Source organism: Lissotriton vulgaris, chromosome 1_1 (genome assembly GCF_964263255.1).
Source record: "Lissotriton vulgaris chromosome 1_1, aLisVul1.2, whole genome shotgun sequence".
Taxonomy (NCBI): Eukaryota; Metazoa; Chordata; class Amphibia; order Caudata; family Salamandridae; genus Lissotriton; species Lissotriton vulgaris.
The window spans coordinates 600884602-600898145 of NC_141685.1; the positions used below are offsets into that span (position 1 = coordinate 600884602).

At 38.4% G+C, this 13544-nt stretch overlaps 1 protein-coding gene across 1 annotated transcript in view; it reads right to left on the bottom strand.

The window, feature by feature from the left end:
- The window catches only part of COL24A1 (collagen type XXIV alpha 1 chain), an 897023-nt gene that overhangs the window by 504389 nt on the left and 379090 nt on the right, over positions 1 to 13544 (bottom strand). The window contains exons 11-12 of the mRNA XM_086954096.1: positions 6360 to 6413; positions 5999 to 6043 (exon numbers count right to left, since the gene is read on the bottom strand). Coding sequence (XP_086810222.1) covers positions 5999 to 6043; positions 6360 to 6413 — 99 coding nt within the window. The remainder of the gene's footprint in view (positions 1 to 5998; positions 6044 to 6359; positions 6414 to 13544) is intronic.

Below are 13544 nucleotides of genomic sequence, written 5' to 3' on the forward strand. Positions count from 1 at the left end.
CCAGGAAGCTGTGCGCATTCACACTTTGCTTACCAGCCAGGACCAGTAGTTGCACAAGGGCATGTGTGAGAGGTCAGCGGAAGAAGAGCTGTGAGTAGCAGCTGGAGTTCAGTGCCAGGTATCGGCCAGAGAGGCGTAAACTTCATCTTCAGGAGTTATAAGGGCGTCACTGTCTGTGGAAATATTTGGGCACCCTGCAAATTAGCAATGGTAGTGGTAATGCTAGTAATAGGTCCAGTATATCATAGCTCATCAACCACAAACTTTGATGTCTTTAATGGCTAGTGAAATGCAATGGATAATGTGTTGCATGGCTAAACACTTATAAGATCCCAAAGGCGAGACTTCATGGTTATGTCAGTGCTTGTTTAGCCAGTTAGCAATATTTGTTATTGTAGAAAGGTATTAGGGGCCCACTAGGTAGAAGCAAATATGTTTTGCCAGGGCGTTCTCTTCAAAATTAACAATTACAAGCTTCTGCTAGTGAATTTTCCATTTCAGAAAATGTAACAGCAACGTGATGAAGGAATACTTGATCAGTCCTCTCAGGGATCAATTGGGTCACTTTAGACTTCATACTTGTTCACCCATTGCGCCACTCTAGACAGAGACTAGTCAATTGCATAATAGCACTTTTTACCACTGACGTTTGTGCAATGATAGTAATCAAACCTGTTATAGAGCTCCTCCTTTGTAGCTGTATTGTTGATGTCACTATGAATTTTCCACACAGGAGGCACCTTTTCACTCTCCAATTAACTTTTGAAGCACTTCATCAATATACATTTAGTGTGAAAAGATTCCACTGTAGACTGGGGAGACCTGGGACAGAGTCATATGTAGACTATAAAGGCCCTGTGCTGCTTCGGGTCCATCTTGCAGAGAGTGAAAAAAAATATTGCCTTAACCTGGTTTGCCTATTTCTTTAGTGCCCCAAATTTCTTAACTGGATAGTGTTGTGTCAAAAAGAACACCCATTTCCCAAGACCAACAGGTAGCCAACAAATTATTCACTTTGTGGCTGAAATTCCCTAGTTCAATACCACTTTGTGAATATGAGCAAAGGACATGACTAAATAGAACTAGCATTGGCAAAACCAATAGTCCTGACTTAAGTGGTGATGTGTGTTAACAAAGGCATGCAAGAATGCAAACTGTGGCATTGGCATCCTGCCTCTTTCTTTGCCCTTGTTTTCACACTTCAAGCTTGTGGTGCGGTTTGGTACCTACACTGCCAAGTGTAGAAAACAAAGATCAGCATTGAAAGATTGGGATGTTAAAAACACACACGCTTCAGAAATAGGAGGCATAGAGAGTGTCAGTTTGCACAGAGACATGGCACAAATTCTATGTGCATTTCTATGTGTATTTCTGTTTGTCAGTAAAGCCAGATTTTCCAATGCGTGCCTTCAGTTTATTTGTAAGATTTTCGAGATTTTACCATTTACGTCTTCAGTTAGCATTGATAGGGTGCATCAAGGTCAGGATTTTGAAAGAAATGAATAAATGGTCTGACAAATCAAACCATAGAGGTTTATGGTTTTGCATATGGTGTTTCTTTATGAAAATCGGGGCCAGGGCAGATCCATTTTTCAAGTAGGAAATTTGGAATTTTACAGTAGGTTGTTGTTTGATAGGAAGGATTTGAGTGGGGGGGGGGGGGGTGTTGGTGTCTTCAACTTTTTCCCAGTGGGGGTTGAAATCTGATAACAAGTGAAGGTAAGTTTACCAATCAACTATGTAGACAAAACATTAAACCATCAATACAACTCTTTGTTGCCAGGCGGGTGGTGTGGTTTTATCTTGACTGTGAGGAACATAGCATAAGGATAAGTTTAATTTTTCTTAGAAGGTCCTTTTTGTGGAGAAAGATAGAACTCTGAAATGTTTCTTTCTATCAAAGTGTGGAATGGTGTGTGCTGGGGTACAACAGTGGTCTGGATAATCAGAAGAACTGATTTCCATTAGTGCAACAGCATCATATTCTTGAAGGAGTGCAGATAGAGAAGTTGCATTCAAGACCGCAGACTTACAGTTTAGGAGAACAGCTTTGATGGGATGTGTAGATAATGGGTCACTGAACTGAGAGGAGGTGATTCCTCTTAAAGTGCTTGTATAGGCTGATTTTTTATTTTGTTTATGGTGTCTAGCTCTGGAGACAGGTAATAGCATGTATTGTGGGATACTTGGGTGTGTGTTAGGGGGAATGCTCTTTGAGGAACATTCTAAAGCATTTGGGTTGATGTGCATTTTCCGGAGTAGATGTTTCAAGTGAAGTGTTTCTGGGGAGAGGGGCTGAGGACCCCAGGCCTGTAAGGAGAGTGGCTGCAATGGAATAGTATGGTTTGCAGACTTTGTATCATGTCGGGCTGGTAAACCAGCTTTAGAATGATGTCAAGCAGTTAAGATGGGGAATGAATAAGAGATGTGCATCCTGGTCAGTAATAAGTGGCTGTAATGAAATATATAAGTTGAGCAGTTACACCTCTCATGTGAGTCATGTCTTTTCGATCATTGAGTCCTTCTGTATAGATTCAATTTGTGGGATTTTATTGTGGGGTAGTTGATTAGACTGGATCAGATGGTTGTTTGACAAGGGGACGTTGTTTTGAGGAATGATAACAATAGCACCAAGAAGGATTGTAAGTTTGGTACTTGACAGTGTTTTGATCTGTGTCAGTGTAGGAATAGCTGTGTTCCAGATACTAGTCAAAACTACTTTGATTTATGCTGGCATTATGGTATTAGGTTACATTTACCAATGGCTATGTGGGCCATAATTGCAAGATGGAGGAGTGTATGTGGGTGAACCTCTGGTGTTGCAGTTAGCAATGACGGTAGGCCTGGTATCAATGTTACATCTTAATCATGTTTTAAGGTTTTTGGGTCTTATGGGGCTAAAAACACAATGTGGTGAAGAATTGGAGATTTATATACATGGATTGGATCTTGACGTCCCATTTCAATAGAGGGAGATATGCAGCTCACATGTCTAGTTATGCTAATCTGTATATATGCTATGCTCTGTTTCATAATGGACGGCAAGTTTCTTTTTTTGGTGAAGAAAAAAGAAAAGAGAAAACATCAATACAGGCAGGTATATCCTCAGTGGAAAAAAGAGTTACCTAATTTTGATAGAGACCTGTCTGTGATTTTGTCACTTTTTACTGATTAAGGTTCCTGAAATGGTCAGCAGGGCTTAGTGTTGGTGGTATTTAGGGATGATTTTTGGATAGGTCTGGTGAGAAATGATCACTAAGAAGTTGTTTTATGGATCCTGGTGTCTCATCCTAGATGACACTCGCTGTTTTAGGTTTGGCCGCTATGTAGTACAAAGAAAACACACAGTGCTGGTGAACTCTTACAAGTAACTGATGTCATTAGAAACATTTAAACTTTTATCCTAGTGGTGCTAAGAGCAGAATTATTATTATTCTAAAATGTTGCGAGATCCTTCATCCTCATGACTCATTGTGTTGGATCTTAATCTATAAATTAATTCACATTGGATTTATTCTTACAAAATTCACTTTTATGGTATTCATAGAAGCATTTGCTGATATTCTATGTATGCAACATTACATCTGTTTCTTGATAAATCTGGTAATAAGTCAGACTCATAATTATATTATATTATTTTTTGCAAAATAATTGTTGCATCTTACCCAAGTGGCAATTATTAAGTGTATTGATGCCTTTTTGATAGCTTTTCCTCATCTCCTTTTCACAAAGTACTGCTAACATCCAGCTCATGTGATCTGAATACATACAGCTACGAGTTGGATGTATCTTTCTGCTAAAATATATGCTCTAAACGACATCTCTTAAGCTGGCTTTCCGCAGATTGGATCCTGTGATGGTAGAGACTATGATAATAAACTTATTAGAATAGGTAGACAGGTAGTTTGATGTGCTACCTGCAGCCTATCAAAGTCTCGGTATTTCTTTCACTTGTAAGAAATACAAGCACATCTGTTGCTGCTCAGCTGCATTTTATATGCTGAACTTGAAACCCCAATAAAAATGACCTTATTTTTTTTTTGTCGGACTGCTGCATAAAACAAACTTGACATATCCATTACTCATCAGCTCCTTACGCGATTCTGACAACTGTATTTTGCTACTAGCTGCTGTATCCATTTACTTAAGTAATACATTAAAAATGTACATTTATGAAACATAATAGCAACAATTTCTTGCAATGAGTTTTAAGGCATCCAATTTACAGTAATACATCAGATTCCAAATTCTAACAAGCTCCAGAAAATGCAGTCAAAGACATTCATAAAATTACTTGATCTACGTATTCTTTCAAAACTGCTCGAAAGACTAGAGCACAATTTCTACAAGTGATCATTGCAAACAGAGATCGATTTGTTAGGGAGAGATTCTTAGGAAGCCATGATCAAGCACACAGGTTTTGAAGCCTGGTTATTTGTGGTTATGACAAACACTAGACTCCAAAGCCTTGTCTATATCAGAAAGTGGTCCGTAGCCTTCCTGTGCCGCTAAGTGGGGCTAATGTAAGTAGTTCTCTTGCACCACCATTTGCACCATGGTAAGCACAGGTGTTTGCATTGTGAAAGTGGACAGTGTAGCTTCGGAAGGGAAAGAATCACGGCCGAACTGAGAACCTAATGCAGTCCTGGCAGTTTTGTCGGATCAGCCCCCGAGGTGGGGAAGGGGAGGGAGCAAGTATGAAGTACTACTGCTTTGTTACTGGGGGCCGATGTTGTAGCACTGCTGCAAAACCGGCACTTAGTAACAAAACCAGCACTCACCACTGCAAAACCAGACGCATCCTTCAGTCTCCCAGAAAAACTTTGGATGCCCGTTACGGCCAGTCCGGTCCCGAAAAGACTGTTCACAGGACTGTGTGTGTTTGCAGCAGCACGCTACCCATTTGCATTTATGTATTTGAGTGGTGGAGGGAAGGTTAATGCTGAGGGTGGTGGGGTGAGTGCCAGGACACCAATAATTGTTTTTTACATTTAAGTTGGGGAGGCAAACAGATAATTGGGTGAAGGATACCCGCTATGCATTTTAATGTTCATATAACATAGGTTAGCAGGGCTGAAGGAGGGAAGCCCAAGCTGTGCATGGCTCCCTGACTCCTCAACTCCTAAGTTTGTCACCTGACAAGGGGAAGATAATTTGGGGGAAACAGATGTTATAAAATTGTACATGGGTAATCGTGAATAAAGAGTATGTTCTTCGTCTTTAGAATCTACGTGATACAGACAATTCAAATTCACTCTAATTGACTGATCAATCAGATTCCCTTGATGTGAAACATCCCAGTTATACAGAGTTATCAATATATACTGCCACATGGTATATGGTAGCAGCAAGGGATGGGAACAACTTTCCTAGAAATAGGGCTCCTAGAGATATATGTATCTTCAAAATACAATGGAGTATAAATAGCATTGGAAATGGCACACATGTCTTTTCTTTTGTGAATTTGAAAATGTTATTTTTCTAGATTCATGAGTATGCAGTTGAAACTCCTATCATTCTTTAATACCAAACAATTGACTAGCAACAAACTGAATTAATAACATGCATAGTCTACGCTTGTGCATAGTCATAATTTTCTAACCACATCCATGTGGTGTTTTGTGCTCTTTTTTCCACACTTACTAAATTACTAACGCACCAACCTTTCTAGTTTTTGTGAGAAAATCAATACTATGTGGTAAATGCATAACAAGGGGATTTTGAATACCCACAATGTGTGGGTGGCCATCTTATTTTCATTGTATGTTCCTTAACAACGCTGTGACATAACCGTGTTATGATCACAGGTTGAAGCAGATAGATTGTGCATATGTAGAATCCAGTAATGACAAAACATTTAGAGTTCTTTCATCTTTCTTAAAATACAAGTCTCAGTTAAACATTTCAAATTCTCCTTTAAAATTGCTCTTTTATAACCTATTTTATCTGGAAAAAGTTAAGCTACAAAAAAATCTGAGCTGATAAATATATACAGTACCTGTCTTCCTTTTGGACCTTTTCTTCCAGGTGGTCCTGGAGGACCCTAAATATATAGAAAAAGAAAAAGAGCTCAAAAAGAGTATTCCTAATTATGATGAGCAGACACCAGTCACGTAAAAGCTTAATGAATATGATGCTTTTAAGCAGATTTGCCAATCAAACTTTTGGAATATAACTTATTTTCATGTGCAGTAAATGATTTTAAATGGATGCAAGTTTATATTTGAAGACTTTGCGTCACAAAATATACTTTGACTTGATAACACTCAAGTGCCCAATAATTTCAGACAAAATGTTTCTTACAAAGTGTGCTCAAGGAGAAGTTTACTGAAACACAGTTTTCATGACAGCACACTTACTCGCTCTCCTTCTGGTCCAAGGGGGCCTGCCACACCAGGATTTCCAATGAAGCCCTAAAATGTAACCATGCAATACTTTTAAAAAGTCATTAGAACACAACAAAACTGTTATACATACAAAACAAAAACATGGGATAAAAACAAACAAAAGGCAACACCATCTCGCTCTTGTGGATAAAATGACTGTGAACATAAATGGATCAACAATGCACAAACCCATCTCTTTTTGTCATGCACTATTACCTCTGTTGCGTGCCATCCAGAAAGGATGCTACTGTGGGAAAATCACACATGATCTCTTTCAAATTATTGTTTGTTTAGGTGACTTGTAAAGTGCTGGCTGTCATCTTGTGATAACTTCATAGTGTTTTTTTGTACAGACATCCAGTGCTGCAAAAACAGCATACAGCAGACAGTGGATCTTTGGTGTCTGGCAGGAGGAAGTGAAACTGACAGTCTGCATTCATTGATGGTGATATACAAATTTTACAGCTCTGCATGGATGACAATGTGATAATCCTAGGCCTAAATGCTTTGCCTAAAAAATGGGAAAAGGCTTTGTCACTTCTGGATTAAACCATTGTATAATCTTCTTTTAATGAAGATCCAAGATGATATTGAGAAGACGGAACATAATTGGGCTATAAAACTAGGTAATCCGGATGTTGATGTGAATAAAAAGATTTTCCGGGCCTCTAATCTACGGGCCCAGCACTATAAAACAGTTTTTAACCTTTATCATACTCCCGCAAAATTATTCGCCTGGGGAGAAAGAGAAAATGATAGATGCCCACGATGTAATGATAGCCAAGCAGATATCTTACATATGTTTTTCCACTGTAATCGGTTAGAGTCAATAAGAGACGAGATAATGAAATTTTGGGAGGGGCTGCTAGGTCATAAGATCGATCTATCCCCGACTCTGATGTTATTGGGTACGGACTCTAAGTTGAATCTCGGGAAGAAAGAGGAAGCCCTAGTCTTTATGTCAGTCGCTGTACTAAGGATTTTAAATTCGGCAGGCTGGAAAGATGTTACAGCTCCCTCTTCCCAGATGTGGATTTCTAGATTATTAGGTATACACAATGTAGAATCCTGCCTATATGAAATGAAAGGAGTTAAAAAACGGGAGATGGGAAGACGCATCTGGGCCCCCATAACAAACTGGAGGGAAGCTAGATTATGCTAGGTGGCCCTATGACAATGTAATGTTAGTGAAAAAATGTTTTATAAGATCGGCCTTCAATAAGTGTATATTTCTATTTTAACTGTGCATCTATTTATTCCTTGATTGTTATTGCTACTCTTTTGTATATTGATTTTAGGTATACTTTGTCCTTTAATGCATCCTAACCCTAATAAAAAATATTTAAAAAAGAAAAAAAAGAAACGATTTCTGGAAGAGTTCAGTTTTAGGACATGTCGTGAAGTGGAGTTAGTTTGGTTTAGCTGTAACTCCAAGGAGTTGAGGGCATTCCAGAGTTTGAGACCCACAAATCCTTTGATCAGCAACCATGTTTTGGATATTTGCATAGGTATTGCGGGATCATTGCTTAACAAAGTTCCTTTTGCATATGTAATGTGTAGGTGCTTTAGTAGATACATTGGTTCTTTCTTCCAGTTGGCCTTGTGGATAGCCTTCTGGAACACCCTGCCCCTCCACCTCATGCAATCTGTGTTGTTTACCCAATTCAAGAAGGACCTCAAAACCTGGATCTTTGACTGAACCTCCACACCCAGACAGATCAGCAGCCCCTTCCCCTCAGCACCTCACTGGTGAGTAGCCAAGCTATACAAACTCCTGATTGATTGATAGATACAGCAGTGCCTTTAATTTCATCACAGGGAGGCAGTGGAGTGTTTTCAAGGTTAGTGTGACATGATCAGACATCCATAAATTCAGAAACGTCTTGTCAGCTCGGTTTTGTAGTTTATTATTTAGCTTCTTCACTAGGTTCAATGTTATGAGTGGTCTGAAGAAGGAGAATGTTTTGTAGCACAGAGAAGTGAAAGTTGAAGCTCTTAACACTTGCATTGATTAGGGAAATGATGGAGAGTTCCAAGTCAATAATAAGTCTCATGTTTTCAGCTGACAGGCCAGTCGACATGGTGAGAAGGGGACTGCTGTCCTAAAATAAATAGTTTTTCTGTTTTTTCCCAGTTTAGGTACAAGATGCTTTCTCACAATTGTTGGATGTGGTCTAGGTAGTTGGTGATCTTTATTTTGAGGGTGGATATAGATTTGAATACAACCTGTATACATCTGTAAATTGACCCGGACTGGCAGCAGTGCATATATACGTTAAACAGTAGGTAGAGAGTGCACCAACTTGAAGAACACAATGCTGTAGTGCAAAAGAAGAAGATTCTCAGTTTGATCACTAAAACATAAAGTAATTTAGTTTAGTACATTTCCAGAAATCCCAACATTGTTTTCAGTCTCATCAGTTGAGTATTGTAGGCAGTGATGGCATGTGTTGCAGAGAGGTCATGAATATAAATTAGCGTACTGGTCTTATGCTAATTCAATGAGGAAATCCTCTCTGATGTCTGCCAGAACTACTTTTGTTCTCTCAGTGGGCCCAAAGCCTGATTAGAGGTCATTTAGCCAGTAATTTCGATCAACACTGTCTTGAATCTGAACTGTAAGAATTTTTGCAGAAATTTGCTACAACATAGTAGGTTGCAAATTGTATGAGAGCCTATTGGAACGTTTGTGGCAGCTGTGGATTTCTTTAGAGGTGACGTGATATTTGCATGCTTTAACTGGGTAGGCACTATGCCTATTCACAGAGGTGAGATAATCAAGTTAAAATTGAAACCAAGTCCTGTGCACACATATCAGGATAATGGTTTAAGTGTACCATGTAAATTCTAAATAAATCTCAAACATTTCTTTGTCTTTGAAATAATGGAGGTCGACATCAAGTGTATCATAAACATGGATTTTTTATGTCAATCCAGATCAATACAGACAGAAAAAACAAACCAGCCAACAGGTGTTTCGTCACAACGTGGTACAATTGTGATTCTTCAGGGCTGTATGTTTGTCACAAAGGTCTTAAAATCGCACTGCCAGTGATACTTCCGACCCGGTAGCGACACGGATATGGCAGAAGGGTGAAAAGGATCCTTCCATGTGTCTCCAGGTATTGGGACATCAGTGAAAAGATGGGTGTGTCTTATTATGGAGGCAGTCCGCGCTCCAGGATCTCATGTCAGTGATTAACGGTGTCCTCTCCAGAATAGTGAACTATGTCGACCTCCATAATTTCGAAGACAAAGAAATGTTTGAGATTTATCTAGAATTTACATGGTACACTTAAACCATTATCCTGATACGTGTGCACAGGAATTGGTTTCCACTTGATTGTGTAGGTCATTGACCCTGACACTTGGAGGGGTTGTTTCATTTGGGTTTGTTCCCCCTGACCTGTCAGCACCGCACATGCTCAGTCTCAACCTATAATTTTAGCGTACTTGCCAGAGCGCCATTTCTTCCTGAACTCATGCTAAACCCTTCACAGATAAAAATAGATAATCAAGTTAGTTGTGCCATTTGTTAGAGAGATGTATTACTTCATGCAGCAAGTAGGATATGGTTCAATTGGCTTGATTGCAGTGGGTAACTTGTATGTAGCCTCCTCAGAAATTGTGTTGAAAATGGTCAAAGAGAGTTTTGGCAGATTATAGTGAATGGGACAGTATGGTTATGACCGAACATTATTTATCACTACCTATGGATCTTTTCACGTTTTGATCACTAATTTCAATAGATCTTCACAGTATTTTGCTGTGGCATCTGGAGCAGTTGTAAGGATTCAGATTTATCCTTTAGCATGCAGATATTAAAAACATCCTTCATTTGATTTCTTACTAGTGCAATCAGACATCTAACTTTTTTTTCTCCAAATACCATTTGGGTTAGTCCTTCTGCATATTGTGTAGTCAGGTTTGTTCCTTTCAGACTATTATTTACAACATTGTCCATCAATGTTGTGCACTGTTGTTTCAGGATAACAAAATTGTGGTCAAACCATTTATCATTTACTAGCTTGTGTTTCTTCACATTCATTAGTGGCATGTTAAGAGCAAAGGAGGTGTTATTATAGATGTTCTCAATTACACACCCATGGTCATTGTTACTCATTGCTGTGAATGCAGCAGTTTTGAATAGCTCGTCAACCTTCCCATTGTTCAGGTCGTTTAGATGTCTCCTGGGAACAGGCACTTACTTCAATGTTTTGACAATGTGAAAGAATTCTCCTGCAAAAACAATTGTTTTCTTTAAGTACTAATTATTTCCCTGATGACGATTTTTGAGAAATGCTAACTTTCAGATATTTCTAACAAAGATGACTCTGAAGTCCACTAATTTGAAATAATACTGTTCTGGACACAAAATCGTTCAGCAATTTTAGTTCCTCACATAGTTAGTGAAGTATTCATTGGTTAGTAATGAGAAATCAAATTACCAATTCAGGTAGCCATATTACTAAATTGTTCACATTCAGATGGTTGATGAAGTGATGCTAATCCCGTTAAAATGGTCTTAACTTGTGCTGCTGTTTAATTACAGACTTCTATTACCAGACTGTGAGATGTTTACAGTGATGACGTGTTAGAAGATGACCCAGGATTCCTCTTTGTTTTGAGTTTAATCCTGGTTAGAAAATCCTCTATTTGCAGAAGGAATTACATTGCTGTTTATTGATTCTTTTTTAAGATAGCCTATCTTTTTGGAAATGTCAATGTATTTATAGCCACCTGTGCTAGATTTATGAATAGACTTGTTTTTTGGATGAAGCAAGCACAGAGCAATCGATCAAGGTCAATCTATTTATAAAATAGAATTTGGTACATTTGAAGATGGATTTTTGATTATGCCAATGACATAGCAAACTAGAAATGAAATACTGCAATAGTTAAGATAAATACAGCAGGTACTTGATAGTCCATTGCGTGTGGTTCACAGTTATCAATCTAAACTGGAATGCACTGCCTTCTCCCAAGGAGTCATCAAGCATATTGATTGTTTATGTGGCTTGCAATTGAGGTCTGTCCGGTTAGTTTTGTGACCAAAACAGAATGTTAAACAAGAAATAGCCCCTTCCCTCTCTCTCTGTTTTATTACCCCTTTCATTTAATAAAAGTACTGCTTCAGAGGTACATTTGTAATTAGTTGGTAGTCACTTAATCTAAGGTTGGGGAACTTGGGACTCATTTTTATATTATTGAGGTATTATGCTCATAAATTTCAGTGTGTTTGCAGTTGGAGGATTTTTGATTGACAACCAGAGGAGTTTTCCATGTGTTTATTCACAAACAGCTGTTGTAAAGCGCTCCAAAACCATGTTAATGAGAAGAAACCTCTGATCTGACCAAACATCATGATGGATAAGAGTGAAGTTACTGATAGATGAGTACTTGGTACAATGGCATAGGAATACAACCATATAACCCTAGTATTGTATGTAATTGTGGTAAAGTAGGTCAGGAAACTTTTTCAGCATTACCAGAGCTTTAAATCTTACAAATGATGCCCATGAACCTTGCCTCCCGCCAATAATTCAGAGATACATAGAATGACTTCTCCATATTATTATCTGCTCACACCACAAAGGCATTATTTATGGGGCAACAAAATGAGTTTTGCTACTTCTTTTTTAAAGTTTCATCAGGCTCTAGTGATTGTAAATACTACAGACCAATCTAGTATTCCTCTTATTTTAAAGAACTTCAAGAACTTGCACAGAATGCATATTCTATTGGGTGATTTTCCTTCTGTTTTGAGTAACACAAAGAAACTGGCACATTATTTGAGGTAAAGACAACCATTCTGGGTGAGGTAAGTATGCTAATGTTACCTGGTGTGTCAACACCCTCAACCACTGTTAAATCTGTCTATCCCGGAGGAGGTATTAATGGTGTGGGCCAGGTTAGCAAATCATATGTCTCAGATTATTTGTAAGCAATACGCTGTTTATAATCTATTGGGATGCTACATCTCATTAAGAAATATCACCTGAGCCATTTTCGGGCCCGAAATTGGTTATTCCAAACACCCTGCAGATTTCTAGTATCAAAAGACTCATTAAAATGCTTCAAATTCTTCAGAATTAAGCTGCAAAAGCACACATAGGTACACAAATGTATGAACATCTCTTTTCTATTCTTTGTAGTGTTCGCTGCTTGCCAATACAGTCAAAGATCAGATTCAAGCCGCTGGTTACGTTCATAAGGGAGCACATAGGAAGGCACATTAGTACCTGGTCAAACACATTCTGTGCTTCTTGCAACATTGGCTATGGTGGGAGCTAGATATTAGTACTTCACTAAGTCAGAAGAGCACATGCAGCTGCAGAATTCTTTTCTTATCACCTACAAATCACATAACATATTATCCCAGCCTTTGTGAGAACTGTAAGTTTGTTAAAGGTTAACTTATCAGACAAGGTTACCCTTTTCCTATTCTGCCCTACAGGCATCCAAGTTAGTATACCATTAATTGTCAAACACTGATAGTAGAAGGCCGGGTCTAGTGACTTAGTGGAATAATGCCGAATTTGGTGGCTGAGTGGACTAATGCGTCCACTACAGGGGCCTGTGTTTGACTTCATGGTCACCGGTTCTAATCCTTGCGGGTCCCCTCAGCCTTTCATCCTTCTGAGGTCAATAAATTGAGTACTGTTGGGTAACAATAAACATCTGTTATTTAGTGCCATGATGCCTACGGGTGAACGTGTACTTTACAAATACATGTTATGCTATGTTAGTGATAATGCTTCATATCCAAGAGCTTGTAATCTCCCAGAAACCAACCAGTCTCCTTGAAGGTTCTTCTGAACATCATATTTATCTTAGTGAAGTTTATGGAGAATTTTTGTTTCCTACAATATAGAAGCAATAAACCTGTAATCAATAAACCAAACATTGCATGTTGAGATGACCCAAAATCCTTTGTACAAGATTGATTCAATGTGAGATTTACAAGAAAGAAAATATGTGTAGAACAAAATGAAGATTGTTTTTAGGGACTGTTTATTAGATGATTTTAAGAAAGAAATTCAAAAAGATTAAACAATGATATAAACGTTTTTAAAGAGGAGAAATAATCAAGCAGTAAAAATCTGTTGTATAATCATGTGTAAATAATCTCTATTAGGAAAATAAAATTGTTTTGGT